We start from the raw sequence: 26680 nt of genomic DNA, 5'->3' as shown, positions 1-26680 counted from the left end.
CAATCACGTGTGTTATAAATTAATTATTAAACCATTTTAAATACTCATGGACTTTTATCCTGTATTTCCTGATGGATTGCAATCACTTTATAAGTAGCGTAATAACTGCTCGGTGATAATCCCCGTTGCTCCCAATTGGTGTCCACCGCCACCGCCGAGAAGAAGCCAACGTAGACAACGCCAGCACGGCGAGATGCCTGTAAGTTAATAACTTTAAACGCGCCCTAGTTTTTCTTTTATTTTCTTCAATGCAACGCTTCACGTACGAGCGTGTAATAAAGCAGTTGTCACACAGGAAGCGAAAGACATGCGTCGTCTTGAATAACATCGAGGTGGTGCGCGTAGTGGGAACAAGCACATGGTGTCCTACTTGTGTTTGTAGCTAGCCCTGCTTTAGCTTCGCGAGGCGCGGGGGTCGTGTACTTGCTGGAAAATCAGTAGCGCGTAGGGGAATCGTTTTGTGGTCCAGAAATTAGTCTGCGTCGTTCTTTTCCTCCTTTCACAACGACGATTGCCCAACCTTCAATGTTAAAAATGGCTAATTGAACCTTCGAACCGTTGAAATGAATTGCGACTATTTGGGTTCAATATTGATGGCACTGCTCTTAACGTCCTGTTTGAAGCTTAAAACGTACTTAGCCTTTTTACAATAGGAATGTGTCAACAGTAAATACTGTCAAATTTCAGAATTGTATTCATAAAATGTTTAGTTTTTGTCAAAATAAGACATTTTAAAAGCATAAGATTGACTTTCAAAGTACGGTGATTGTTAGGCCCAGCCCCCATCAATAGCCACATTGACACCACATCGTCATAAATACCGGTACTTTGTGGAGTGGATTAATTTGATAGTAATGCGTCCAGGCCCTGAAGTAGAATAGCTGTACCAAACCATATTGGCCCCTCCAACGTACTTCCAGTTGGGCTCAGGTTTTAGGGGTGCTGTGTTTTTGTCCACACAAAGTATTGTGCGCTGCTTCCATACAAATCTGGTTTAATATGTCCACACCATTTGCTAGTAGTTTTTGGACAACGGCGGCTTCATTTTGCAGCCTTCCAATGACATCCATTGTCTTTTTTTCACTTGTCAACACATATTTTAAGCAAGTGATTTGCCTTCTGCTAGATTTTGCCAAGTGAGCATTATGCACTGTGCTCTTGTAATTACCAAAAAACGTGTCATCTTTATTGGCAGTATGTTCATGTCGAGTATTTAACTCCTGCAGCTATGTGCTGCTCAATAACCGGTTAATACATCGTTAGCACGTCAGGAGTGATATAACCTGTTGTATCTTTTAGTTGGCTAAAGACCTCCTTCAACCATCTATTGAACATGAGAGAAGACAACACAAAAAGAAAAGACTTGTTCAGAGTCCAAACTCCTACTTTATGGATGTGAAGTGTCCAGGTAAGCATAGCACGAGTGACATTTTACTAGTAAGGAAGAAATGCATTCATGCGTGTTCTTTTGTAGGCTGCTACAAGATCACTACTGTGTTCAGTCATGCACAAACGGTGGTTCTGTGTGTGGGATGCTCCACAGTGTTGTGTCAGCCTAAAGGAGGAAAGGCCAGACTCACAGAAGGTATAACCCCAGCATGCAGTTATTTAATATATCATCAAAATCTGAGGCTTAACCCAAATTTTTCTTCTCCTTTACAGGTTGTTCTTTCAGGAGGAAGCAGCACTAAAAAGGAACATTATTCCTACGATGTGCATTGTTAAATCCCTGGTTGAGATGTCACTATGCAGAGAACAAAATCATGTTTGTGATTTTATAAGCTTGCTATCAATTATGCCTTTTATGCAATGGATTTGCAAGTCAATTAAAAGGTGGAAACAATTTTGAAGCACACTGGGACTTTTATTGATAAAACTTTTTTTTTTTTGCTATGACTGAAATGACCTTCACAGAAAGCATACAAAGTCGTCCTTTAAACTTCTTAACAATACAGCCGTCTGGGGAAAGTTAACATATAGAAAAGACCGGCAACAGGTACATAGTGTTTTTATGACAGAAACACACCTTGCATAACCATTTGTAGGAGCATTAAATAAAAGCAATATTTTCACCAAGTGGTACAGTTCAGTACATTTTAAGTTCCGTCCTAAAAATGAGAACGTTACCTAAGAGCAGCCTTTGATTGCGGTGGTGGCTGGAGACCTATGGCAGCTTGCTCGTAACATGGGAAATGGAAATACTGTAACATGAAAGAGGAATTTGAGGTCCGCCGCACACCGAGCGATGCGACTGAACTGGGCAATTGCTGACAAACCAGTGTCTGCAACCCTGTCTCGCAGATATCAAAAAGCTGCAAGGGAAATCTGTGAGCCCTCTTCTTTTCAGGCGCCACATACGTTAACTTTTATTGAACTATAAACGACGAGATTGTCCTGCCCGTGCTAGCTGTACGGATATAAGTTAAGGCAAGCGTGTGGACATTTAAGAGGCTTGTTGGCAACGATTGCGCCATTCATTGACTGCAGTCATGAATTTCAGCAATGGAGACTCTCCATGCTTTACGTCTTAGTCGTAGATGTATACAGTTACAGCTTACGTATTGTTTGGGGGGGGGGGGGGGCTTTCACTTGGTGCCTAGGAAATATTTTTGTAGAAAAAAAAAAGATTCAACATGGCATTTTTGTTTGGCCGTTCAGTGGCAACTCAGCAAAACTTATTGCACAACAACACATTGCACGACATTTCAGTAGCCTTTGGTCGCGTAGGTCGGTGTGCCTTAAAAAAGTGATGATGGTCGAGATAGAATGCACTGTCATTTATGTCAGCATTTCTTGTGGAATAATCTGGTGAAACCAAAAAAGCCTGGTCCGTTGTTTTTTCTCAACTGAACTGTGCCACTTGGCTGTCAAGTTATGTTTCCATCTCAGTGGTTCCTGGAATAACCTAAAACTAGGGCGGGATGCTCAATCACCACCAGTTGAAACACGGTGACAAAAGCACCAGCCCCTGGGGCAGGTTATGCATTTTGTCCGCTGCGGGGCAGACTACTGTGTCTGACACTGCACCCCACCTCTGGGACCCTCCTCGTCTTCATCATAAGCTTCCCCGCCGTAGTTCCGCTGCCGTGAGCGCTCATCCACCTCGCAGAGCTCCACCTCCTCCGTGTCATCGGCGATCAACACGTCCTCCCTGGCGGGAAGCAGCCTTTCCAGCTGGAACATGAGATGCTCCGGGAGCCAGTGTTTTTCAGGAAACTCCACCTGTACAGTCCAGCATGATCATTCATACACCCCAAGCTTAAAATTGATTTATTTTTATTTTTTGGTAAATGTAGCTTGACTTTTGTGCGCATTCAAAAAAAGGTTTTGTGGGGCTGGAGCACATTAGTTTGATATAATCGGGATTTGAGTACAATTAGTTTGGCGGTCACGGTGGCAATGATGGTCTCACCTGGAACTGTATGAAGAGTTGTCCCTTTTCGTAAGGGCTCCGGTATACTGGCATGCCTTCGTTTTGTATCACCTTTGTGTCGTTGTTCTTTATAACTTCACCTTCAATCGGGGAAAACAAAAAGACCTTAGTGGCGGCGAAAAGGGCGACTGTCAGACTTGCAGTATGTGTGTGTGGGGAGCGCTCGCTTACCCGGTTGCGAGCTGATGAGGAGCGTTCTGTCGTCCAGAGTGCTGATGGCCTTCTTGAAGCCACACAGGGCCTCCACCAGTTTGATGCTCATGGTCATGGTGAGGTTATCGTCGCTCCGTTTGAAAAGGCTGTGCTCCTTCTGGTCCAGCACGATGATGACGTCGCCGGGCTCCAAGTCAGGCTCCTGGTCGCCCTCGCCATGAAATGTAATTTTCTGACCGTCTCTCATACCTACAGTCAAAAATCATCCACTTGGTTTGTGTCCCACTGGATGGACGCTACCAGTATTCATATTGTAGAAAAAGACTATGTGCTGAATTGCACTACGTAACGTATATTACCCTTGTCAATGTGGACTTCAAGAATTTTCTTCTTGCGTTCCACTTTGTGCCCATTGCAGTTCTTGCAGCGGTCCTTTGAGCTGAACAACTCGCCTTGCCCGTGGCAATCTCCGCACATGCTCTGAATTTGCTGAATCATGCCCGGTCCTATCTGCTGCACCTTGATCTGCACTCCTCTTCCTTTACAGCCGGAGCATTTCTCCAAGGCACCTTTCTTACCACCATAGCCTGAAAGCACACAAAATGCACTTGTGAATGATTACAGACGGACAAAAACAGAATGACAGATGCTAAAGGGAATGCATACCTTCACATTTTTCACATATGACATTCTTCTGGAGGGCCAGCTTCCTTGTGGAGCCGTTGTACATGTCCTCCAGCGTAACACTCAACTGGTGGACAATGTTCTTCCCTAAAAAGTCGGCAGTGTGAGTTGACACTTGGAGGTCGGTTTCTTTTTAAGATCTTAATTAAGAACTTACCTCTCCTCTCTCTCTGCATCCTTCCCCCACCTCCAAAGAACATGTTGAAAATGTCCATGGGAGATGACCCTCCGCCCATGCCGCCTTCTTTAATTGCTTGTTCCCCACCTTGGTCATACAGATCTCTCTTTTTTGGATCCGAAAGCACATCATATGCTTGCGATATAAGCTTGAACTGCAGGAGGGGAAAAAAAGAGCATCACATATCATCACCAAAACACTTCTGAATGCTAATAGGGGACTGTGCAGTTTTTTTTAACTGCAAGCAAGACTCGAATGTAGTCACTCCTGCTTCTGCCCCCTCGAGGCTCTGACCAAAGACACACACCCCATAAATCAGGCAAGTTTTCAATTTAACACATTGTAATGTAATCCTTGTTTGAGTAGTTTTCTTTGACCTATATTATTTATTGTGGATAATGTTATGTGGCTCCCAAAAATATTGACTCTACATTTTATTAGGGATGGGCGAGTCCGAAGTCAAGATGGCGCCCGAGTAGGCAGCCGTCAGCAAGTGCTCTCATGAGCCTTGCTTTTTATTTATTTTTTTTGTGTTTGTTTTGTCACTTTGTGTTTGTTGTTACGTCGTGTGGACCTGATGTGGACTTTTTTCAGCATTTTCTGGCCACGACATTCATCAAGGAGGAGACTCTGTGCTTGGTGGTTGCGCCTTCTCGGCAGCATGGGTATACCGGCACTGTTTTTGACTGGAGGAATGTCGGCGCCATTTGACTGTCGTTGCTGGACAGTCCCGGGGCGCTTGTGTCTTGCGCCTGTAATGGGCAGCATTTTTCACAGACTGTTGAACGGTCTGCGGCTGGATGGATGTAAGTCTTGAGGAGCCGACGATGAGAAGAAAGGAGCGTTAGCGCGGAGAGCCGATGCGGATTTGGAGCTGGGAGTCGCGCCTTGGAGTTTGAAGCGGATTACGTGGGACAGGAGAAGTGAACTAATCTCTTTTCGTCAATGGACGCTACAGCTTCGTGTTTGCTTTCAAAACTTAGCTTGTAGCAGACGTGTGCACATTTTCAGCATGACATCTCTGATCCACTGGTGAAAGGACACTTTGATCCTCTCCTCTTTCATCTAGACCTGCTTCAGACAACAAAGTGTATGCAGAAAAGTGGTGAAGATTGCACGACTGTCTGTGTCCTGTGTGTTGTGTTGTTTTTGTTATTTTGACTTCAAAATGGCGCCGCGAGAGTGGCTGCCTTTCCAGCAGCTCCTATGTTTTGTTTGTTTGTTGTTGTTTATACTTCTTCCTTTCATAACTTTGCTGCTGTGAAATGGGAATTTCTCCATTGCGAGACTAATAAAGGTTTTCTTATTTCTTATCACGTTCACGCAAAGGCTCCCAATACCAGTCAATGGCGCCCTCTCGTGGCCGTTTTGAGAACATGAAGTAAATGGCTTGCATGACAGACATTTTTCTAAGTGAAATGCATCCACATAAATCTTCTCAAATGTCCATTACGCAATTTATGTAATTGTGTTTGTATTAATGCTTAGCATACGTTGTTAGTGTCTTGTATCAACATTATACATCAAATTGATTGGTAAGATGACTTTCTCCATTGCGGTAGATCATGCACATTTACCTTTCATTATTCAATGCATTAAAATAAGGTCTATTTTTCATGGTGAATACAGTAGAGGGAACATAATAGTATATTATACTGAGCGTTATACTCACCTGTTACCTACTTTTTTGTACTTGTAAGACCGATTTTTTTGTAATCTATATTTTTCCTCTGGAGGGTTGTATTTTATCTTTAACCTTTTTCATTTTGTTTACTGTTTTTAACAGGTAAAGAAAAATGTATATTTATCAACACCAGCTGATATGAAATACTGACTCCACTGTGATGCATTTTTCGGTTGGATCGCTCAGCCCTATTTTCCAACTTGATAATGTGATGCTTAATTAATAGTTGAACCTGTATTATTTTGCACTTCAATTTATTTTGAACAAAGACTAGACTTAAATGAGTTGTCTGCTTAATTTTGCACTTTTGTTAATTTATGACAAATGAATCCTCAATCTAGAGTGAGTTGTTTGGAATTTAAATTCTGTATTGCAGAGCAACTGTTTCCACTTTTTAAAATCAGAATTAAATGAAAGATCTGTCATTTTTGGCAGTGTTTGCAGATCTATGTATTTTTTCAGGTGATAGTGGACAAGTTTGCAAAACAGCGGTTGAAATTTTGAATGTTGACTATTAAACATTTACAACGGCTCCGTCAGGGCTTACGACGAATGTCTTGATTTGCATAAGTACTTGTCATGATATCGTGTGGTATTTCAGACTGAATCATAGCGCTAATAGGTCAGTCCATACTGTACATAGAAAGAGGAGCTACCAGATCATTCCATAGGATGTAAAATTAGAAGGGGACATTCCTAACAGCACGTCGGCGGCCACAGAGAAAATCGAAGAGTCTATAATTAGCCCGATCTCACCTTCTCTCCCTCGTTAGGGTTCTTGTCCGGGTGATATTTTAGTGCCAGTTTCCTGTAGGCTTTCTTTATTTCGTCCGCAGACGCTTTGGATCCCACACCAAGGAGATCGTAGTAGCCTGTTTCGCGAACCATGATGACAGCCTTGGGGGGAAAAAACAGTCCTGGTTGTTAAGTGGTCGCCATGCTAACGTGAGTCAACACCATTGACGCTAGCAACCAACCAGGCTTGGGAACCCAAAACGCTTTTTTGAAAGAGAAAAAAAGTCACATATAACACATCAATAACGGAACGTGATAGCATAACGGGAATAAAATAATATTATAATGAAGTTAGTCGCAGTCAACTTGCCCTTTAAAAGCATTTTGGTCTTTATCGGTTATCACGTGCGTTAGCCTTTCTCGTGTATAACACCGTGCTAACCCCGAAAAATGCGAATTAATACATTCGCGAAAGAGCTACAAAGCGTTTAACATCGCTCGATTTACCTCCTGGTGAGCTTATTGTCTTCTTCGAGACGAGTGTGGCGTCTGCGTTTAGTAATGCCGGTTCCTAGGAAGATGGCTGGTCCTTATAGCTGCTCTTCAGCGTGGAACTTTCTGGAGAGATCGAGTTGGATGGGCCGGAGGATATCGAGTACGGAAGCCCGGAATGAATTGCGCTATTTTTGTTTTTAAATGGAAACGTTCTTGTTATTTGATTATGAAAACAAAACAAACAATTCACACTCACATTTAGATCATGTTAGAATTTTCAGTTAACATAGAGTGAACATTTTTGGATATATATAGTGGGTGGACGGAAATGTAATATCAGTGGTGGGTACTAACGACGACTACCGTTACTGTACTTAGATTCTCCAGTTATCTGTACTGGAGTATTTCGTTATTTGATGACTTTTTATATCTACTACAGTTGTAAACGGGTGATCTGTGAAGGAGGATTTTTCCACTCCTTCCTTTGTCAAAATGTGCAACGCAAATTACATTTTATGTAAATGGGGAGAAGGAAAAGATCTTGATTGATCTGGATGGATGGAGTGATTGACTGATACTGTATCTTGGGGACATAACGGGCAGTAAAAACAAAAGGCAGCAGCAACATGAAGGATGATAATGCAAAATATTCAAAGTGTTCAGCCATCGCTAGCTCAGCCTTGGTTAGAAATCAAATGTGACGTACGATGATGTCAAAGAAGAGGAACTATTTTGTGTGCAAAAGTTTCTTATTTTGCTAAATGTTCAACATAGCTATATTTGTTTTTGTACTCAAGTACATTTCAAAGTCTACTTATGTTCTTTAATGCTGGGGGGGGGGGGTTGTCAATATTGAGCACGGAATGAAACATTAACTTAAAACCTATGACATATGTACATGCATGACTTAAGTCAGCCCAAATTTGACTGAGAAACAGCATGCAACCATTTTTGTAACTCTGCGAAGGAAGTGAAACTTGTGGTTTCATATAAGGGAACAATCTGTGAAAGTCACCCAAGTGTAGTTAATAATGAATGACAAAACATGAGCTGAAAAATTCGAATGGGATGTCATATGTAAAATGTACAAATGTTACACAATCAAACTAGATTTCTGGCAGCAAAAACCAACGTGACTGACAGCGTACGAAAACTTTTAAGTTGGGTCCAATTTTGCCAAATGAAAACAACAGAACAAACAGTAGGTTAGATAATCTCCCATCACTCATCACATTGCTGACCTAAAATACCATCTGAGCTCTCAATGGAGCATGTTTCTTTTTTAGGAACGTGGAAACAGTACATGTAAATTTGTTTGTGACCTCCTGATGAGACCTCGATCACAGAGGACACGCTGATGCTGTTGACCTCCCTATTTTAAATCACTGAATCATCCACATCAACTACGATGTCATGACAATGGCTGTTTATTTTGGTGAACATAAATGTCAACATATTGTACACAGCCAGTACCAGTCATAAGACACAAACACATTTGTTCAACTCAAAGAATAAAGTCAGACAGTTCTGATGTCATGTTGGCATTCATGATGTAATAGAGTACATTCATAATATCTGACACAAAGCTGCGGAAAAAACAAAAACATAAATCAACCTTTCCTGTCTTGGTGTCAATCTTATATAATGATCTGAAGGTATCATTTATTTTTACATTAATAATAACTCGTGACTTTAATTCAAGTAGTTCTATTGTCAGATATAAACTATAGCAGTTATAGACACACCAACATCATCATAATAACAGTCCCCTTCATATTACTCTTAAATATGCATACTGAATACAAAATAAATGTAACTGAAGAAAATAGCTAGTTAAGATATTCAGGATTACAAATCCTGAGACAGTTTCTGTTGTAGTTTCAAGTGTGAGCAAAAAAAAAGAAGAGGCACACGCTGAACTAAGACTATTAGAGATCTCGCACTCGTTGACATATTGCCTCCGTGAATTCGGAGCACTTTGACTTCCCTCCGAGGTCTCCGGTGAGCACCTAGACCACAGAAAACAAAGCCGCGTTACCATGTGCGCATGGTGTTAAAACTTGGCAAAAAGGACGACCTTGACCTTTTTTTCCCGAATGGTGTCGAAACAGGCGGTCTGGATCCTCTTTGCGTGGTCATGGAGGCCCATGTGGTGCAGCATCATGACCGCGCTGAGCAGCAGGGCGGTGGGGTTGGCCATGTCCTTCCCCGCGATATCCGGGGCAGTTCCATGAACCTGGAAAAAAAAAATTCTCATCATCTTTGACACTGCTTTTAAATAAACAGTGTATGAAGAATTCGAGCGAACATACAGACTCAAAAATGGCAACACCATTGGTGCCGATGTTTCCACTGGGGGTCACTCCGAGTCCTCCAATAAGTCCAGCACAAAGATCACTGAGGGTAAATAGTAACACATACATACCTACTTGTTAATGCGTCAACAAAGTCCTCCTGTGCGGAGTTTGCATGAGTGGGGTTTCTCCAGGTACTCTGACATCATCCAGCAATGTAAAATCATACATGCGTCCGTTTAAATGAAGATAGTAAATTTTCCATGGATGTGAGTCTGTGCTTTTTGTCTACATGTGCACTACGATTGACTGGGAGCGAGTTTCAATGTCAGGTGTGATTGACTCGAATGAGGATAAGCGCCATTGAAAATGGATGTCTGTCATGGCATTGTCGTCCAATCAGATTGCTGTGATGTCATAAAATAAAATAAAATTAAAAAAAAAAAATCTCATCCCTACAATACTGCTCGGAGCCACTAGAGGGCACATGTGAATGGTACCAATGCATTGCTGAATATGTTGTGATTACATTTTTTCCCCCCTGCAATTTCAATTTGTCACTACATGTATTTGGCATATCCTGTACATTGGAAATTGTGTATCTTTTTACCTCAAAATGTCTCCATACAAATTTGGCATCACCAGAATATCAAACTGTGTAGGATCTTGCACCATCTGTAAATTGAGAATTAACATCAGTGCTAATGGGTTAGGATAAAAAAAAGAAAAGAAAAACAATTATTGGAAAAAAAGTGCTCAGGGACTTACATTAAGGCACACAGTATCCAAGTACATCTCAGTAAATTTAATATCTTTGTTCCTTTCGGCAGCCTCTCTGCATTTTCGGAGGAAGAGCCCATCTGACATGCGCCTAATATCATCAGAGATGATTGATGAACAATGCAGTGAGGTATACATCTACCTTCGGTAGTCATTTGGATCGAGTGTGACTTACATAATGTTAGCCTTATGAACAGCAGTAACACTGGTCCTCTTATTGTTCCTTGCATATTCAAATGCATACTCTGCAATGCGTTGGCTAGCTTGCTCTGTGATGAGTTTAATACTCTGCACGACTCCATCGACGATCTGCAAATACGCACACGTTCAGCAATCACAAAGTAAACTCTGGACTAAACTCAAATAAAATATGATGTTCTCCTGAATTCAATGTTGGAATACAAACAGTGTCAATAGAACAAATGGTTAAAATAATTTTATATAAGGCATTTACCACATGTTCAATCCCACTGTATTCCCCCTCTGTGTTCTCCCGAATGGTGACAAGGTTGACGTCCGTGTAGGGCGTCTTGTAGCCCTCAATGGAAACACAAGGGCGCACGTTGGAATAGAGGTCAAAGGTTTTCCTCAGGAGAAGATTCATAGAGGGGTGACCTGCAGCAATTGGTGTCTTCAAAGGACCTGTAGACAACAAAATCATTCACCATTATTTGACCCTTGAACTGCCACTTTAGGAGGCACGATCATGGCTGGCGTTTCGTGTTTTATTATGCCGGCAGTTTCAGGTTATTATATTTTTATGACTTGAAACTTTCTGCTTTTGACTCTTCTCCTCAATGATTGAAAAGAAGGCAATCTAGACCACGTTTCTATCTTACATGCTCTTCTTGTAGCGTGGATTTACAGCAGGTGCTTTTTAGTGTTTCCTACAAGAGTGTATATGTCACCTATCAGTGTATTTCAATGACAAGAAGCTCGCACTGACGCGCTTTATCCAAGCTGAACATTTACACTTTGACCATGCAGTATAAATTAAATTGAGCCTCATTGGATTTTGTAAGAATATACAGGTGACCCAAGTGTTGTGGTCAGCGATGGTAAAGTAATCGCAATCAATGTTATCTTACCTTTCAGACCCATTTTGTTTCTGTCCATTGACTCTTTGGCATCTGGAGGAATCACCCACTTTCCCCCAGGACCTTTAATGGCTGTAACATTCCTCTCCTCCCACTGAATGGGTGCCTGTAATGGAACACATAAAATATAGGAATGATTGTAGGAGTAAGAGTACGGGTTTAATTAAGTCCTTCTTCAGTACTAACCTGGGCTGCTTCAAATATCTTCATGACAGCAGTGGAGATCTCTGGTCCAATTCCATCGCCGGGGATCAAAGTAACAGTTTGCATCTGAAAGGCAGGTCAAAAGGAAAGTGTCATAAAATGACACTTCCAATAAATTCCAACACACAAATATTGTCATCCTCCACGGGAGTGACATACCCCGCGGGAGAATGTCCTGGTTTCTTTCCTCAGGGCTCCTGCCACATGCTGAACCTGTCAACCACAACAGACATGAGATATTTGGTGAAGTGTATAAATACTCAAATGCCACCGTGTGTCAAAGACAATACCTAAAATACCAGCTCGTAAGTATGTATATGGTGTTCGGTATCAAAACAAATGTACAGTCACACTACTCATTGCTATATAATTATTGCACACACACTCAAAAAGTAAGATTCCTGCCTAATATATATTTAAGGCCACGATTGTGTCAACAGGGTGTACCAAAAGCTCGAAACACAAATTAGCATCCGTATTTTGGAATCAATAGAAAGTGGCCCAACAAACTACACAACCCCTACCTATTTGCTATAGACATTGCTAGCAAATGCGAAGCAGCTACTAGATTTGTCTTTCTCCTTCAAACACGCAATACACTGCTTAATATATAACTAAGATTAACTTACTTCCTCTGCCTTGATTTTATCCTGGCCACTGATCGATAAACTCCATTTTCTGAGTAGGTTAACAATCTGCAGGTGAGGAACATTACATGGACAGTTGTAGCCTCGATGCGGAAGTAATTCGGACAATTATCTGTCACGATCATTTTTGGCTTGGGGATAGTTCAAAAAAGGGCAGGTTACGCAAATATAATAGATTTAAATGTAATGTGGGTTGCTATAGTAACCCACAGCAAGGGCGTGCCTGACAAAAAAAAATCACCAAGTGGCCAGATAGTTACTGTCTTTCGAGAAATCGAGAGCATGACAACAAAATAACCGACACTAATGCGTAATCGAGAGTTAATGGTTGCGCATATGATAAAACAGTTCTGAAACAATTGGGGTTTCTTGTACTCACCGCTGACCTCCACGCATTGCCCGCCATGCTTAGCTAGTAGCAAGTAGATGCCAAGGTCGATGCGGCACAGAACCGGCAACTAGTCAAGTTCGCATAAACAGCAAAAGGATAACCGTTTTGATTCCGTTTTCAAAATAAACCGATAAAATAAATTCGCACACCCAGTCGCAATAATTAGTGCATTGGTTGAAGCACATTTTATAGTGTATATATCCGTTCTTGTGAAATTAAATATTATTGTTGCATTTTGCACGTAACTTTGCTAAAAACAATGACGTGAATATTTTGAAAGATCGCATAACATCCGGAATTACCGAGCACAACACGGAAGTGAAGCCCAGTGAGAAGTCTTTTAATTTGAAAAAAAAACGCAGTTCTTGCGACCAAACGTAACATAGTGCAAAATATAGATTTAAAAAAAAACAATATCATGCCAATGGAAGAACCTTTACAGCAACTCATACTTTTTGTTCTTCTACTTTCTTCCTTTCATAACTTTGCTGCTGTAAATTCTGTACATTTCTCCTTTGTGAGACGAATAAAGGTTTTCTTATTCTTAAGAGTTGACAAAAATGGTTACAGATATTCAAGGATTTTATAGCATTTCTGTTAAAAGAAAACGTTATGGCTTCGATGTACTGCTTGACTTCAAAGTGGAAAGCAATGAACATTTTTTTTGTTTTATCCAATTCTTACCATCAATCCACATTCATTATCCAGGTCGTTTATCCTCCCTCATATTAAAAAAAATGCCAAATCAAATTAAAAGAGAGACAGAAACTGTGAAAATTAATTATGACAAATACAACAAAAGTATGACCCAACTAAATCTCCACATTACTCATACACATTACTTGTCATTATTTATATATTTGAAAAGTGTTCAAAACACTGCAGTACTGTTTATCATTGAACAGAAAAGGGAATTGGAAAATGATGTGCATCAAAATACGAAATGATGGGAATCACGCGTGTACTGTGAATGCATACAATACAGTCCTGCTACTCGAAGGATGTTAACCACCAGCAGGTGGCGCAATAGGCCACAGAGCCCACAATTAACAAGATGGTTGATCAGTTTTAACTAGAAAAGGCTAAGAAAGAAAATGACCCTCATGCTTTGTTATTCTCTAACAATATTATAAAGCATTGCACACTCTTGCACAAGTTGTTTGTAGAGTCATTAATATTTATGGTATAAAACCAGTATAAACAGATGAACATTCAATCACATTCTCTACAGGTTAAAAAAAAAAAAAAGCATATAGCAATGGGAGGATCCCAAAATGATCCAGCAAAATGGAAAAGCTCTGAATTATTTGGAATATTTCGAGATCTTAGCAGCATTTGTTTCTGCACGAACGCAGGCTACGAAACGGCACGGAATGCACAGTGTGCACGTAAAAACGCCTCCCGTCCAAACTGACTGAGGATACAATACAATGTATCCTCCAAAAGACAATGCATAGGGTGCGATAAAATATTAACAAACACCACAAAGCAGCATGTACATCTGGCACTGTCTAGCTTGCGCTCAAGTCATACTACTGCACATACGGCACTGGCATCTTTAAATAACTACACACTACAGTACACACAAATGGGGCCCAGTTCAGATGGCATACTGTTTCGGCTGCTTCTTCAGGCTCATTGATCTTTCACTTTGGGAAATTGCATGAGTTGCTCTGTTGTTTAAGAGTCTGCATTCATGAAGAATATCTGTAGTCGGTGGGGGGAGATACAGCACATAAAGGTCACACTTTAAATACCATGGGCTACTTGTAGTTAGACCACATGCAATGCCCATATGTATGTAGTAGCTACGAATAGCTTATGTATCAGTATTTCAAGTGGACGTGTTATGTGAAATTGACTTTATATTGTTCCGATACAAACAGTTGGCTCTCTTGAGTGCCTGCCTACCCACTCATCAAGTCAAGACAACAAATATAGTGAATAAACTCTGCTCTAATTCTTCATCCTTGGGGGATTTTGATGAAAGCATACCACAGACATGTTATTAGGACACTTTGGACATTTTTCAAAAGTATAATATTGGATAGTATATTTACCTATGCAACTATTTTCGTTCAACAGAACAACTTTTTACCATTAAATTGTTTGTAGGCCTCTTCAACAATGGCGTTGTTGGATCTTTTTATTTCCCAGTAAGTATCCTCCACCCATGGCTTGCAATCCTGATGTTCAACAAGTTGTCCATTCTTGTATAGACCGGCTTGCCATTCCAAATAGAAAAAAAAAACATGACATTTTAATTGAATTTATCTACTTTAAGCAAAGAGACATTAATAATATTTGAAGTTAAATATTATTGAATGAAAAGCCTTCATTCAAGAAAGATATTTGATGAATTGGTGTACAACCAAATGCAACTTGCGATTGGATTAGTCATACCTTTAATGGTGTCATCAATGTCTTTGCATAGCTGGTACAAATCGCTCCCACGTCCAACGACTCTCTCACCTGCAATAAAAAAAAAAGTATTTTACTGCTAATGTGATATGAATATACAAAACTATATAGTAGAAAGTTCTTACCATCTAGCACCTTGAGAGTGGGGAACATCTCTAGAACTATGGTTCTATATGACACGTTTCTACACACTTGAAGAAGAGATCATACACGGTGATTCAGTTTGATGCCATCTGTCATTTGCTTTCAGACAAAGTTATTTGAATTCACCTGGATTTGAATAATTGTAGGTGTTGTCGTTGAGACGAATACTTTCTAATTTTCTCAAAGACTGGAGGCAGAGAAGGTGGTCAATACTGTTGAAGAGGAAAACAGTAATGAGCCGATGCGACATGCAAAATAAAGCTATCGAGCAGAGCCAGCTTGCAAATGTGGCAATATTGCTAAGGATGCCAAAGCCTCCATGGGACGCGACATGGAAAAGCAGGCATAGGTTCAAAGCTAAATCAATTCCCAATTTATTACAACAAATTCATTCATTCATTTTCCGAACCGCTTGATCCTCACTAGGGTCGCGGTATTACAACAAATGATAATGCTAAATATATAACCATCTAATTTTCAAAGGCACAAATAAATGATTTCATTGTCATACCTGGAGATGATATTACCGGCAAGGTTTAAATTTGTTAGATTTTCACAGCTGTGCAAAGGTTCTGGGAACACAGAGATATAAACAGTCTTTTTAAAATACAGTGGAACCACCAAGGTCAAACGAAAGCCACAATTCAACTTTTTTCACATAAGATATAATTATAACAGAATTAGTCTGTTGTGGTGTGTCGAGAGTCAAACTATCACCATAATATAACCTATAATAAATGCATGTATGCACATTTTTTTTCAGTCACCTAATAATATGATACAGTGGGGAAAGAAATACTCCTGAATACTTACCTAGATTGGAAATCCTATTAGCAGACAAATTGAGAACAGAAAGCAGCCGAAGAGACGACAGTGGAGCTAAATTGAAAATATTATTTCCAGAGAGGTCCAGTCTCTCCAAATTCATACAGTCTCCTATACAACCAAGATCGTGTATTCCTGTCATGACATTAAACAACTCATCAATCACAAGTTAACATGTGATTACATGTAAACAAATATGATAATCTCACTTTACCTAGCCCCCTGAATTTGAGAAACAGGATGGACTCCAAATCAAACTCTCCCGAGTGAGACTTGAGCAGCACAGCGGTAATCTTCTCGACTTCTCCCTCTGAGAGAAAGAAACAGGAGACTGCAGTTGTGCACTTGACGCAACGTATCCACATGCATGCACATCATTTGTGAGTCAGCACTGCAGGAAGAGAACGCCGCGAGCACGGAGTGTCTACTCAACTTAAAAGAGGGGGCGAGTGGATAACCCGAGCCATTGTCTCTAAAGAGCATATTTCTCTCAAATCAGCCTGTGTGTGAATATCTAGTCTGGCAGCACTCTTGTTTAGTTTATATTTTGTATTTAAAAGGGAGTTACTGTATGTTCACAGACTAATAGATGAATGAAGATTCTGCTTGGATTGAGCTCCTTTTAAGGAAAATTGTCCACATGAATACTTTATGACCCCTCGTTGAAAAATGTATTTTAGTAATAAAAGGATCATCAGGTTAACTCATCATAATAGTGCACGTGACAGCTTCTTCTTTCAATTCTTTTACCAGCAATCGGTGAAATGCTGCAATTATGAAATGTGACAAATAACATCATCTAAATCTGCGTACTAATGTCCCAGTATCGTTATGATCTTGTTTGTTCATCGTTCGAACCCGGATATAAGTGTTTAAGCATTATGCCTAATGACTAGTAGTCATTAAGTGCTAGCATATTTAAGTAGCGAAGGCTAGTGGGGCGTAATTGCGAGGAAACAGCTGCCTGCCTCGGAGAGTCTGATTCACGCAGACCCAGAGTGGGAGGGTTATTAAATCAAAAATGGTAATTGCTGCTCTGACGAGAACACTAACACAAATGTTACGTAACAGCCAGGGTAGAGAGATGCTATAGTCACTAATGCGCTAGTGGCTAGCATAGCGGCGTAGCAACAAGCTACGTAACAACTTACCTTGCTCTTTATTGTTATCTCGCTTTGAGTCCATCCTGACTAACTTAAACCGATCGAAAAATGTACTTGTGCTGACAGAAACGAGCTAGTTAATAGAGGCAGAGTGTAGACAAAACTGGTATTTTGGAGGGGGAGCGTGAAATTGGCATCTGTCCTGCTGTGTAGTTCGGATTAGTGTTGGGCTGCAATGGACGCAGGTGGATGTTCTGCGAGAGTCTGCGGACCCTTTTGAGTCCTGTTGCATGACCGTCCGGTGTGAGATTTGCCCATTTGGGCCAAGTCTCACGACTGTGGAGCGTAGGTCGCTGATACATGTGGACGTGTTGCTTGTGTGCAACAGGTTCCATGACAATTGTGACATTTAAATTCTATAGTTGTCACATTCAATTTGGGGATCCTCAGTTTAAAACGGACTCCCATTTTGCCATGGTGACCTAATCTGGACGGAAATGAGAGCGCGACGTAGTCTGTGGTTCTCAAACCTTGTGTTACCACTTAAAAAATACTTGGCTCCCATTTACCAGTATACTTGTCAATGTCTGTGAACAAATTTAAATACAGGAAAAAGGGGGGAAAACCCTACCCAAAGGGGGAATTTGAAATATAAATTAAGATCGACAGCATCAGTCATGCCTTCTGTCTCTAATTGTTTGTTTTTCTCCACTCGGCATGGTGGTTTCTTAAAAATCAAAGAGATCATTTTACTATCAGGTTGAATTGACAGTTTTAACAAATAATAAACAATAAAAATGTTCTTTTTAATTGTAAACTTGCCTTTGAATAATTCTTCAATTAAAATGTAATACACATAAGAGTAAAATATTGTATCTAAATAATTTTTTTCAAAACAATCAGTGGTTGAAGTTAAAACGTACAAGAATTGTACTGCACATGTTAAATACAGCTGAACTTTCCGTAAAAAAGAAATTTTAAAAAGGACTTTACTTGAGAAGTGGAAAGTGTCCTGTGCTGTTTTAACAATGAGTTTAAACAAGGTGTATGTGGATTTGCAAGCTTTATTGTACTGTATTTATTGCACTTTTTGTTTTAAATGTTGTGAATTTTTGGGATTAATTTATTGATTCTTTGGCATACTGCTAGAGAACCCGCAATCAGTGCCGAGTTCCTCTTTGAATGCAGACAAGGTCCAATTTTGTAATTATGAATATATAAAATGCAATGCACAAAAACATATTTGCTTGTCCCAGTTGGAATGCGCACATTAAATGTTATTCATGGTATCTTTTTTTTGGGGTGGGGGGATCCGAATGTTTGACTTACTCAGTATTCACTCACAGTTAATGAGCCTAAATGAAGTTGTTTACCGGGTCGGCATGATTTACACATTCATACATCAAGTGAATACCAAATAAACCTAATCACATTTTTTTTTTGTTTTCCCACTGCAGTGAGTGATTCCTTCAGGAAAACCAGCAGTGTCAGGGCACACATAAATCCACATTGTAGCCCAGTAATTAAGACGGCGAGTCGTAAGTCACCACCGTTTGATTCATTATTTATTTATCTGACATCCCATTGGCTGGAGCAGGCTCTCGTGGGCAGCAGGGCTGACGCAGATGCAGCCTGCAGACCTTGTAACCACTCTGGGTTGCCACACTACCCGCACTCATTTTTTGCTCTTGATTTCTCATCATATACTGTATTTATATCAATATATATGTTTTTTTTTTTTTTAGACCTTCAATGCAGCCTCTATGTTTTTCAGCCATGGCTCACATCGCCACTATCGACACTGATGACACTTCATGAAGGAGAGAGAGACACAGAGAGAGAGGGAGAGAGACTGAGACACACACACTGCAGCATCGTGGAGTCACCCTGCGACAGAGACAGTCACTCCACGGCCCCTAAATGTATTGGACTGTGCAAAGGGCCATCTGTGTCGTGAATGTATGTGAGCAACAAATGACTTGAGAAACATGGGAAACAAGCAGACTATTTTTACAGACGAGCAACTTGATGCCTACCAGGTGAGTGAGCGAACTTCATCATTACCATACGGCTTAGATTCTAAGTAAGAATATATATTACGGTGATGTTGTAGTGCCTCGATAATTATACGACACAACGCGCTGTTCTGTAAACCTCATTCCTTATATACAAAGAGAGGAATCTTTGGTTTCCTTGAAGTAAATGGAAAAGCATTTGAACAAATCAGTCGTTAAGTCTTATTTTTTTGATGAAAAACTTGAGTTAGGCTCCTGACTTAAGCTGTATGAGTGATCTGAACCATCCTCTTGGCGGACGGCGTTGATTGCATTGCTCCAGTGTAGTGTGTCAAGGTGTCGCCCATGAAAGAGCAGATTAGGCCAACAGACTGAGAAACGTTCTCAATAATCTAACATGTGCTTCTTAATAATTGATGCCAAGCCGGCGTGATATGCTGTGAAACTCTACTCTCTGGAGACAGTTTGGTCCTCAAGAGCTTCTCTGGTTACTTCTGCTACCTATTAAAAAGCCCTCCGTGGCCCGCAGTCAAACATAATTTTGATCGTTGTCGGGAACGTGGGAGCGCAAGACTCGTGGGCCACAGGAAGAACTATTTGAATATGTTTTTCTATTCCTCCATCTATCCATCAATTTTCTGAGCTGCTTTATCCTCACAAGGGTCGCGGGGATGGTAGAGTCTATCCCAGCTGTCTTTGGGCAGTAGGCGGGGGACACCCTGAACCGGTTGCCAGCCAATCGCAGGGCACACAGAGACGAACAACCATCCACGCTCACATTCACACCTAGGGACAATTTAGTGTTCAATCAGCCTGCCATGCATGTTTTTGGAATGTGGGAGGAAACCGGAGTACCCGGAGAAAACCCACGTAGGCCCGAGGAGAACATGCAAACTCCACACAAGGAGTCCGGAGCTGTAATTGAACCCTGCACCTCGGCACCGTGACGTCGACGTGCTAACCACTCGACCACCGGGCCGCCCGTTTTTTCTATTCATTAACTCAATAATATTACATTGAATTCAATATATACATTGCAAATATAGTTCACAGCTCAGACACACAGTACCCATTCACGGGAAATGTACGGTAGTTTAAATGAAGGCACCCGTCCGTCAGTTGGGCTGTGACACAATGTTCCACAACGCCTTTGCTGGGCACACCTGCGTGTTCATGTAGAGCGTTCCAGAAAACACCAGCTCATGTTCCGCCATCCTCATTGTTGCATGTGTGACAACATAAACTGTCAAGTCATTTATGAGAAAGGTGACACCTTGATTTGAATTTCCTGCCGTGGCTTGCCTTCGGGGTAATCAAGTGTTAGTTTGCTTTGGTTTCATTTTTTTTTAAGTGCATGAGGAACCGTGTGTATTTAACATTTTGTTGTTGTGTCTATTTACATTGCAGGATTGTACTTTTTTCACCCGCAAAGAAATCTTGCGGTAAGGAAAGTTATCTAATTTGATTGATTTCAATGCATCAGATAAAAACTGTGGAATATGACAGCGAAGCTCTATAATCTTCTCCCCCTGTGTACAACAGCCCGGTTTCAGGTTTTGCTCAGTTTGCCTGCAGTAAAATCTCCACCCGTGTATGATGATTTCATGGGTTGCATCGTTTTCCCCTTCGTGTTGTTGACAGTCATAAATTTGAGAAAATGCAGCTTGTGATAAAGCCGACCGATAATGCTCATGAGTCAGCATGTGGATGATTCATTTCGAATCCAAATACATCAAGCTAGCATGATGAAACATTCGTTCGTTACATCTTTTATCAGGTTAGTGGTTAGCACCTTTGCCTCACAGTTGAGACGTTTTGGGTTCAAATCTTTGGCTACTCCTGATACCTTTTTAGAGGCCCTCAGTACCTCAGTTCGGACTTCCAAATGCACGCATTTCAGGACCATTCGAGACGAAATCATCCACAGGTGTGAATGTGAGCGTGCCGAGAATCGAAACCGAAAGCTTTCGACTGTGAGAACGACATGCTAACTACGATTCCACCGTGTTGGGCGAAATGTAAGCGTTTTATATCTGAGTTGAGTTTAAATGACCCGAATTAGTGAAATGACATAATCTTCTTGTGTCATACCGAACTGACTTTCATTCCAAATCCAGCATTAGGCTGGGGACAATCAGCCGAGGGCGCAACAGGGTCGCGCAGTTTATGACCTTCATAAAACACTTCAGGTTTCGGGCCCGCAGCGTGGCCATGTTAGACCGAAAAAACTGGATCTCACTAATTTTTACAAGGCCGCTGCTTTCAGCCCTTCGGCCGTATGCTCTCACCTCTCCAAGGTATAGCTCATGCCCATGTTTCATTCTCATCAAACCACGGCAGGTTAAATTAAAGGGCTGAAGTGAACTCAGTGGTCATTCTAGTGTTCGGTAATCCAGTAAAGTGGAAGTGAAAAGATTGACTGTAATCGGTTCCGGGCCGCTGCCTCCATTTTGTTCATATGTTGTCTCGTGGGAAACAATGGAAACAGAAATGCTCCCTTGTAGAGTAAAATTCTCCATCATAAAACCTTTTTCGAGGAACATTTTAACAATGCTGCTTCTGCTACTATTTCTGAGTCCTAACTAAACCTATTGTTGTTTTTGTTTTGTTTTATTTTCCCCTCTAGGTTGCATGGTAGATACCATGAATTGGCCCCTCATCTTGTACCAATGGACTATACGAAAGATCCTGATTGTAAATTACCTTTAGCCTTGATAGTCAACATGCCGGAGTTAAAGGTAAAAATATACTCTTTCAAAAGTGATATCCATCTCAGTCCTGTGTTGAACCTCGCCCCTTTTTGAATCAATATTTTAATGGCGTTACCCGAAATGGATGGGGACACGCTGAGCCAAACGTGTCGGCGGACGCTCACGTAAGCCGAAAACTGATCGATATTTATGCTTTTCAGAAAAAGCCGAATTGATTTTTCATCATCACCTTTTACACAGCTGAGTGTCTTGACTAACCGCATTGTGTGAGCTCGATGAAGTTAATGTGCCGCCATGAAACGCTCCATTCCACCAGCAATGTTTCCAGTTTTCGACTTGCCGGACATTTGGAAAGAAAAGTAATGGTATTATTACATCACATCGCAGTCATACGGGCAGATACGAGACCCAAATACTGATTTATTTCCGCAAAAAGTATTACACAGACGTGTTGTTCTTCTGCCTAGTGAGTGTTCTCAATGGGCTGAACTGCAGGCATGTATTTGCTTGTCATCGCATTAATTCTTGTAAATGTTATTACCTTCCTCTGAAGGAAAATCCATTCCGTAACAGGATTGTTGAGTCTTTCTCAGAGGATGGGATGGGGAATCTCAGCTTCAATGAATTTGTGGATATGTTCTCAGTCCTCAGTGAAATGGCTCCGCGGGAACTGAAGGCCATTTACGCCTTCAAAATATACGGTAAAGACTCATTTCTGAAATGTTTTGTCGAAACGGTCTGATGATGCCAATGAAAACGCCGCCCGGTCTGTTTGCGTGCAGATTTCAATGTGGATAATTACCTTTGCAAAGAGGACCTGGAAAAAACTCTGAATAAGCTGACAAAGGAGGAGTTGACTCCAGAGGAGGTGCAGCTCGTGTGCGAGAAGGCCATCGAAGAGGCTGATTTGGATGGAGACAATAAACTCTCCTTTGCTGATTTTGAAAATATGATATCAAGGGCTCCCGATTTCTTAAGGTAATGCAATGCACCACGCCAAGTATGACACTGTGTTCATCAATTCTGAAAAGTTTATTTTATTTATGTATTTATTTCATTGGGGGCAGTGCACATTGATCAACACATGAATAAACAGTATAAATGCGCCCGACTTAGCATAAATGCTAGTTTTCAGCCATAGTCCCAAGGCAGGTTTCTTAACATAAACATAACATAAACAGTTAATATAAAATAACAAAATAATATAGCACAAACATAACATAAAACACGGACAGTCGCGCAATCTCAGCCACTTTTCCTGCAGACGCTTTGTTGTTTTTGAAGCAGTTCCAGATGAAAGAGGAGAGAATCAAAGTGACAGAGATGTCATGCTCAAAATCTGCACACGTCGGCTCCAAGCTAAGTTTCAAAGTAAACAAGAAGCTGTTGCGTCCAGTAACGAAAAAGAGATTGGTTCTCATCTCCTGTCCCATGTAAATCCGCTTCAATTCCAAGCGGCGATTCTCAGTTCCAAATACGCGTCCACGCTCAGCGCCGATGCTCCTCTCTCCTCATCCTCGGCTCCACAAGCCATCCATCCAACCGCACCAGCGCAGACTGTCCAACGCTGCCGACATTTCCGCTAAACAAAACGGGGCTGTGAAAAATGCTGCCCATCGCAGGCGCAAAAAACACAAGCACCCCGGGGCTGTCCAGCGGCGTCAGTCAATTAGCACCGACATTCCTCCCATTGAAAATCAGTGATGGCACACGCGTGTTGCCGAGAAGGCGCAACCACCAGCACGGATTCTTCTCTTTTGACGAAAGTCGTGGCCAAAAACGCTGAAAACAGTCCACATTGTGTCCACACAAAGTAACAACAAACAACATGTGACAAAACAAAAGACAAAAACAACAACAACCCACCCCCCAAAAAAAAGCAAAGCTCTTGAAGTGCACTTGTCGACTGCTGCCAATTAGGACGCCATCTTGGATCTTATCTCAGTGAAGTTTGCATTTTGATTAATAGCCACCAGCGCCGTAACAAAATTATGATGATTCTTTTCTCAGTCCACAAACAACTGAACAAAGTGAAATGGTTTGTGACATCATAATCCATCGAGTTCACAGAGTTCCACACACTTATTTTTATTTGTGTCGACCGATGTAGCCACTGAAGCGTAATTCAACGACATGGTGATAAAATGCTGACTTTACGAGTGGTGTCTCTGTGGGGTCTTGTGTGTGCTTCGCACAAGCCTGCGTTGGATTAATTCAGTCTGGAGTTGGAAGATCAGACCATGCTATTTCCAGGGTGGGGATGGAGTGGGGGCCGTCAAACCATAATACACACGAAGCAGGACCACCCACTCAAAATGGGCTAATTTCAGCAAGTGGTAGCTCATATATATGGACTTGGGCTTTGGAACTAGAGGTGACAATTTAAGTAAAAAAAAAAGAAAGAAGGAAAAAAAAAAGGGCAATTAGTCGGGAGAGAAACACTAGTCTGCTTCCTGTCTACTGCTGAGGTGCCGTTGAGCAAGGGGTGCAGTACTCTTAGCGTGGCCCGTTCATTCCGGCTTCTCTGGTTGCATGCCTGCATGTTTTGCATCTGGATCTTCAGTGTGCAACACAAATCTAAAGCCGAGTATGAGTTGAATTTCCCCTTAAGTCAGGGGTGTCAAACTAATTTTTGTCGCGGGCCACATTGTAGTTATGGATCCCCTTGGAGGGCTGGTATGACTTTTGTGAAACCATATAAATGTTTCATCACCTCCACATATTACATACAGAGCGCACAACAACTAGTTTTGAAATCAGAAGTCAAGACTTTTTTTTTAACCCTTTCATGCACCCTGTAACCTGGTAACATGATAAGCTGTCCACTTCAGTAACCACTGTCCCTGAAAAGGTTTAAACATTGTTTACGTTAATTTAATAAGGGCTTTGGTAACGTAAAAATGCTTGCAATATGTCCGTGTTATGGATTACATGTGACAGTTTGAAATTTTGGTTCAGACTATACAATACAATACAATACATGCTGATTTATATAGCGCTTTCACAACAGCGGCAGCTGTAACAAAGCGCTTAACAAAACAGTTAACATAAAGTAAAATAATAAACACAACACATAACATAAAACTCGGACAGTCGTGCAGTCCTAACCACTTTTCCGTCACACGCTTTGTTGTTTGAAGCGGTTTGAGATGAAAGAGGACAGAATCAAAGTGTCCTTTAACAGTGGATCAGAGAAGTCATGCTCAAAATGTGCACACGTCGGCTACAAGCTAAGTTTCAAAGTCAACAAGAAGCTGTAGCATCCATTGACGAAAAGAGATCGGTTCACTTCTCCTGTCCCATGGAAATCCATTTCAATTCCAAGCGGTGACTCTCGGTTCCAAATACGCATCGGCGCTCTATAGTAAGCATCATGTAAGTTGCACTCTTGATTTGTTTTCGCGGGTCACATCAAATGATGTGGCGGGCCAGATCTGACTTTGACACCCGCGCTTTAAAGGATTACAATTAGGGTGAAAAAAAACTGCTGCAGTATACAATTGTAACTCTTCGTCATGTGACTTTAGAGACACGTTTTCCCCCATAATGTTTATTTCACAGTAGTACATGACTTTATTTGCTGTCCAATGTCATGACAGAAGGTGGCTTGGCACACAATCAAATTATTTGACAGTCTCTCAATGAGGCTACTGTTGTACTGTGTTGTTCATAGATGTGCTTTTACTCATTTAAAAAGGGCCCCATCATGTTTGTCCCCCCACAAATGTCAAGCGTGTACTGTTTGAGTGACGGTCTCCCATGTTGTGCCTTGCCCAGTACTTTCCACATACGAATCTGAGAGGGCTCCCAACGGCGAAGCTGAGCACAGTGCCTGTCCGCTACTCCCAAATCATCCCGTCTGTCCTCTCCAGCTTCCGCTGCCCCTCGCCTATGTGACGCGTGCCCGGATAAGAGTGCAAAACACCGGATGGAGCGGAATTCTCAGGACGCTGGATGTCTTAAACAGATGGACCCATTTGATCACACTTAAATCGCCACCAATGAAAAGGGCTCGGCCTGGGTTGCTCTGTTGAATGGACTCCTTGCAGAGGAAATGAAACGAGACTGAGACTGACTCTGCATTTTGGGCTTTATGGCACATCCGATAACGCATAAAAAGTGAAATCTACCTATTGTATATTGCACATGCCATTCACCCACTCCCAGTCTTCCTAGATATTCCGTATCTATTGAATGACTGTCTAGCATATCACCGAGGGCATAAATGAGCTATATGCACAATTTGTAAATGCATGGTGAACTCCCGGCTGTTTTTGCGGCGTATTGGCTTATTTGATGTTATGGTTATGCTCGTGGAACTGTAGCATAATGACAATCATATTTTAATTTTTCTCCAGCTGATTGAAGGGCTAGCGTCCATATTCTGCCTTGGCCATTACCATGAGGTGTTCCTTTTACAGCCCTTTTTTTGAATAGGCATTTTTCCAAGTTTTACATGGATTGCATTATTTGAAATAAATGTCTTCTCTGTGGATTTTGACCGCATTGTTTTTGTGTCGATGCCTTGCGGTTACAAAACCGTCTCTATGATCAGCGCTGCAACCGTAAGGCAGTAGGAGTGCGCTTAATAAAGCTCAGGTCGGGATGGAACATTCTTTATCATATCAACTGTAATCACAATCCGATTTAAACAAAAAAAAAAGCAGGTGCCTCAGCATTCACATG

General features: G+C 41.3%; 5 protein-coding genes across 10 annotated transcripts; 2 read left to right on the top strand and 3 right to left on the bottom strand.

Annotated features, from left to right (window-relative positions):
• Positions 1-38: 38 nt before the first annotated feature.
• On the top strand, positions 39-1843 carry rps27l (ribosomal protein S27 like). Its single transcript, XM_086108330.1, has 4 exons — positions 39-199; positions 1300-1408; positions 1475-1585; positions 1663-1843. The coding sequence occupies exons 1-4, from the start codon at positions 194-196 to the stop codon at positions 1689-1691; spliced, it is 255 nt and encodes an 84-aa protein (XP_085964456.1). The 5' UTR covers positions 39-193; the 3' UTR covers positions 1692-1843.
• Positions 1844-7504, bottom strand: dnaja (DnaJ heat shock protein family (Hsp40) member A). The gene is made up of 8 exons (XM_086108327.1): positions 7375-7504; positions 6889-7029; positions 4428-4602; positions 4253-4357; positions 3946-4173; positions 3605-3835; positions 3413-3513; positions 1844-3222 (listed from the first exon to the last, which is right to left on the bottom strand). The coding sequence occupies exons 2-8, from the start codon at positions 7018-7020 to the stop codon at positions 3007-3009; spliced, it is 1188 nt and encodes a 395-aa protein (XP_085964453.1). The 5' UTR covers positions 7021-7029; positions 7375-7504; the 3' UTR covers positions 1844-3006.
• A 1269-nt stretch (positions 7505-8773) lies between these two features.
• On the bottom strand, positions 8774-12856 carry idh3a (isocitrate dehydrogenase (NAD(+)) 3 catalytic subunit alpha). Of its 2 annotated transcripts, XM_086109891.1 has the most exons (12): positions 12764-12829; positions 12367-12432; positions 11897-11950; positions 11720-11803; positions 11525-11639; positions 10891-11078; positions 10612-10745; positions 10425-10527; positions 10267-10331; positions 9675-9759; positions 9446-9598; positions 8774-9371 (listed from the first exon to the last, which is right to left on the bottom strand). In XM_086109891.1, the coding sequence occupies exons 1-12, from the start codon at positions 12788-12790 to the stop codon at positions 9291-9293; spliced, it is 1155 nt and encodes a 384-aa protein (XP_085966017.1). In that variant the 5' UTR covers positions 12791-12829; the 3' UTR covers positions 8774-9290. The 2 variants fall into 2 exon arrangements, with proteins under 2 accessions (XP_085966017.1, XP_085966018.1); XM_086109892.1 differs by lacking the exon at positions 12367-12432 and having other exon boundaries at positions 12764-12856.
• Positions 12857-13094: 238 nt separating this feature from the next.
• On the bottom strand, positions 13095-17504 carry lrrc61 (leucine rich repeat containing 61). 2 transcript variants are annotated; one of them, XM_086109566.1, is made up of 9 exons: positions 17317-17504; positions 16380-16475; positions 16154-16300; positions 15852-15912; positions 15467-15552; positions 15322-15387; positions 15179-15247; positions 14836-14999; positions 13095-14482 (listed from the first exon to the last, which is right to left on the bottom strand). In XM_086109566.1, the coding sequence occupies exons 1-8, from the start codon at positions 17348-17350 to the stop codon at positions 14854-14856; spliced, it is 705 nt and encodes a 234-aa protein (XP_085965692.1). In that variant the 5' UTR covers positions 17351-17504; the 3' UTR covers positions 13095-14482; positions 14836-14853. The 2 variants fall into 2 exon arrangements, with proteins under 2 accessions (XP_085965692.1, XP_085965691.1); XM_086109565.1 differs by having other exon boundaries at positions 14874-14999.
• Positions 17061-26495, top strand: cib2 (calcium and integrin binding family member 2). 4 transcript variants are annotated; one of them, XM_086109567.1, is made up of 8 exons: positions 17063-17189; positions 18726-18806; positions 19043-19307; positions 20691-20725; positions 21910-22021; positions 22548-22695; positions 22777-22972; positions 25772-26495. In XM_086109567.1, exons 3-8 carry the CDS (start codon positions 19257-19259, stop codon positions 25791-25793), a joined length of 564 nt encoding a protein of 187 aa, XP_085965693.1. In that variant the 5' UTR covers positions 17063-17189; positions 18726-18806; positions 19043-19256; the 3' UTR covers positions 25794-26495. The 4 variants fall into 4 exon arrangements, with proteins under 4 accessions (XP_085965695.1, XP_085965693.1, XP_085965696.1 ...); XM_086109569.1 differs by lacking the exon at positions 18726-18806 and having other exon boundaries at positions 17061-17189; XM_086109570.1 differs by lacking the exon at positions 18726-18806 and having other exon boundaries at positions 17130-17189; positions 19014-19307.
• The last annotated feature ends 185 nt before the right edge of the window (positions 26496-26680 follow it).

Source organism: Hippocampus guttulatus, chromosome 4 (genome assembly GCF_054856545.1).
Source record: "Hippocampus guttulatus isolate MCC_2025c chromosome 4, RoL_Hgut_1.0, whole genome shotgun sequence".
NCBI classification, from domain to species: Eukaryota; Metazoa; Chordata; class Actinopteri; order Syngnathiformes; family Syngnathidae; genus Hippocampus; species Hippocampus guttulatus.
The sequence above is the reverse complement of the archived record's forward strand: the minus strand, read 5'-3'. Positions and strand labels throughout refer to the sequence as shown.

Bases quoted from the DNA above. Each gene is read 5' to 3' on its own strand.
- rps27l (XM_086108330.1), top strand. The intron at 1,409-1,474 runs GTAAGCATAGCA...GTTCTTTTGTAG, and splicing joins TATGGATGTGAAGTGTCCAG to GCTGCTACAAGATCACTACT. The intron at 1,586-1,662 runs GTATAACCCCAG...TCTCCTTTACAG, and splicing joins AAAGGCCAGACTCACAGAAG to GTTGTTCTTTCAGGAGGAAG.
- dnaja (XM_086108327.1), bottom strand. From the start codon at position 7,020: ATGGTTCGCGAAACAGGCTACTACGATCTCCTTGGTGTGGGATCCAAA. The intron at 3,514-3,604 runs GTAAGCGAGCGC...CCCCGATTGAAG, and splicing joins CCTCATCAGCTCGCAACCGG to GTGAAGTTATAAAGAACAAC. The intron at 3,223-3,412 runs GTGAGACCATCA...TGGACTGTACAG, and splicing joins AACTCTTCATACAGTTCCAG to GTGGAGTTTCCTGAAAAACA.
- idh3a (XM_086109891.1), bottom strand. From the start codon at position 12,790: ATGGCGGGCAATGCGTGGAGGTCAGCG. The intron at 9,760-10,266 runs GTAAAAAGATAC...ATTTACCCTCAG, and splicing joins TTGTATGGAGACATTTTGAG to TGATCTTTGTGCTGGACTTA. The intron at 9,372-9,445 runs GTCAAGGTCGTC...TCTGTGGTCTAG, and splicing joins ACACCATTCGGGAAAAAAAG to GTGCTCACCGGAGACCTCGG.
- lrrc61 (XM_086109565.1), bottom strand. From the start codon at position 17,350: ATGGACTCAAAGCGAGATAACAATAAAGAGCAAG. The intron at 15,000-15,178 runs GTATGACTAATC...TGGAATGGCAAG, and splicing joins CATTGATGACACCATTAAAG to CCGGTCTATACAAGAATGGA. The intron at 14,483-14,873 runs GTAAAAAGTTGT...CACCGACTACAG, and splicing joins GGCCTACAAACAATTTAATG to ATATTCTTCATGAATGCAGA.
- cib2 (XM_086109569.1), top strand. From the start codon at position 19,257: ATGGGAAACAAGCAGACTATTTTTACAGACGAGCAACTTGATGCCTAC. The intron at 22,022-22,547 runs GTAAAAATATAC...CTTCCTCTGAAG, and splicing joins TCAACATGCCGGAGTTAAAG to GAAAATCCATTCCGTAACAG. The intron at 22,973-25,771 runs GTAATGCAATGC...TGCCTTGCCCAG, and splicing joins AGGGCTCCCGATTTCTTAAG to TACTTTCCACATACGAATCT.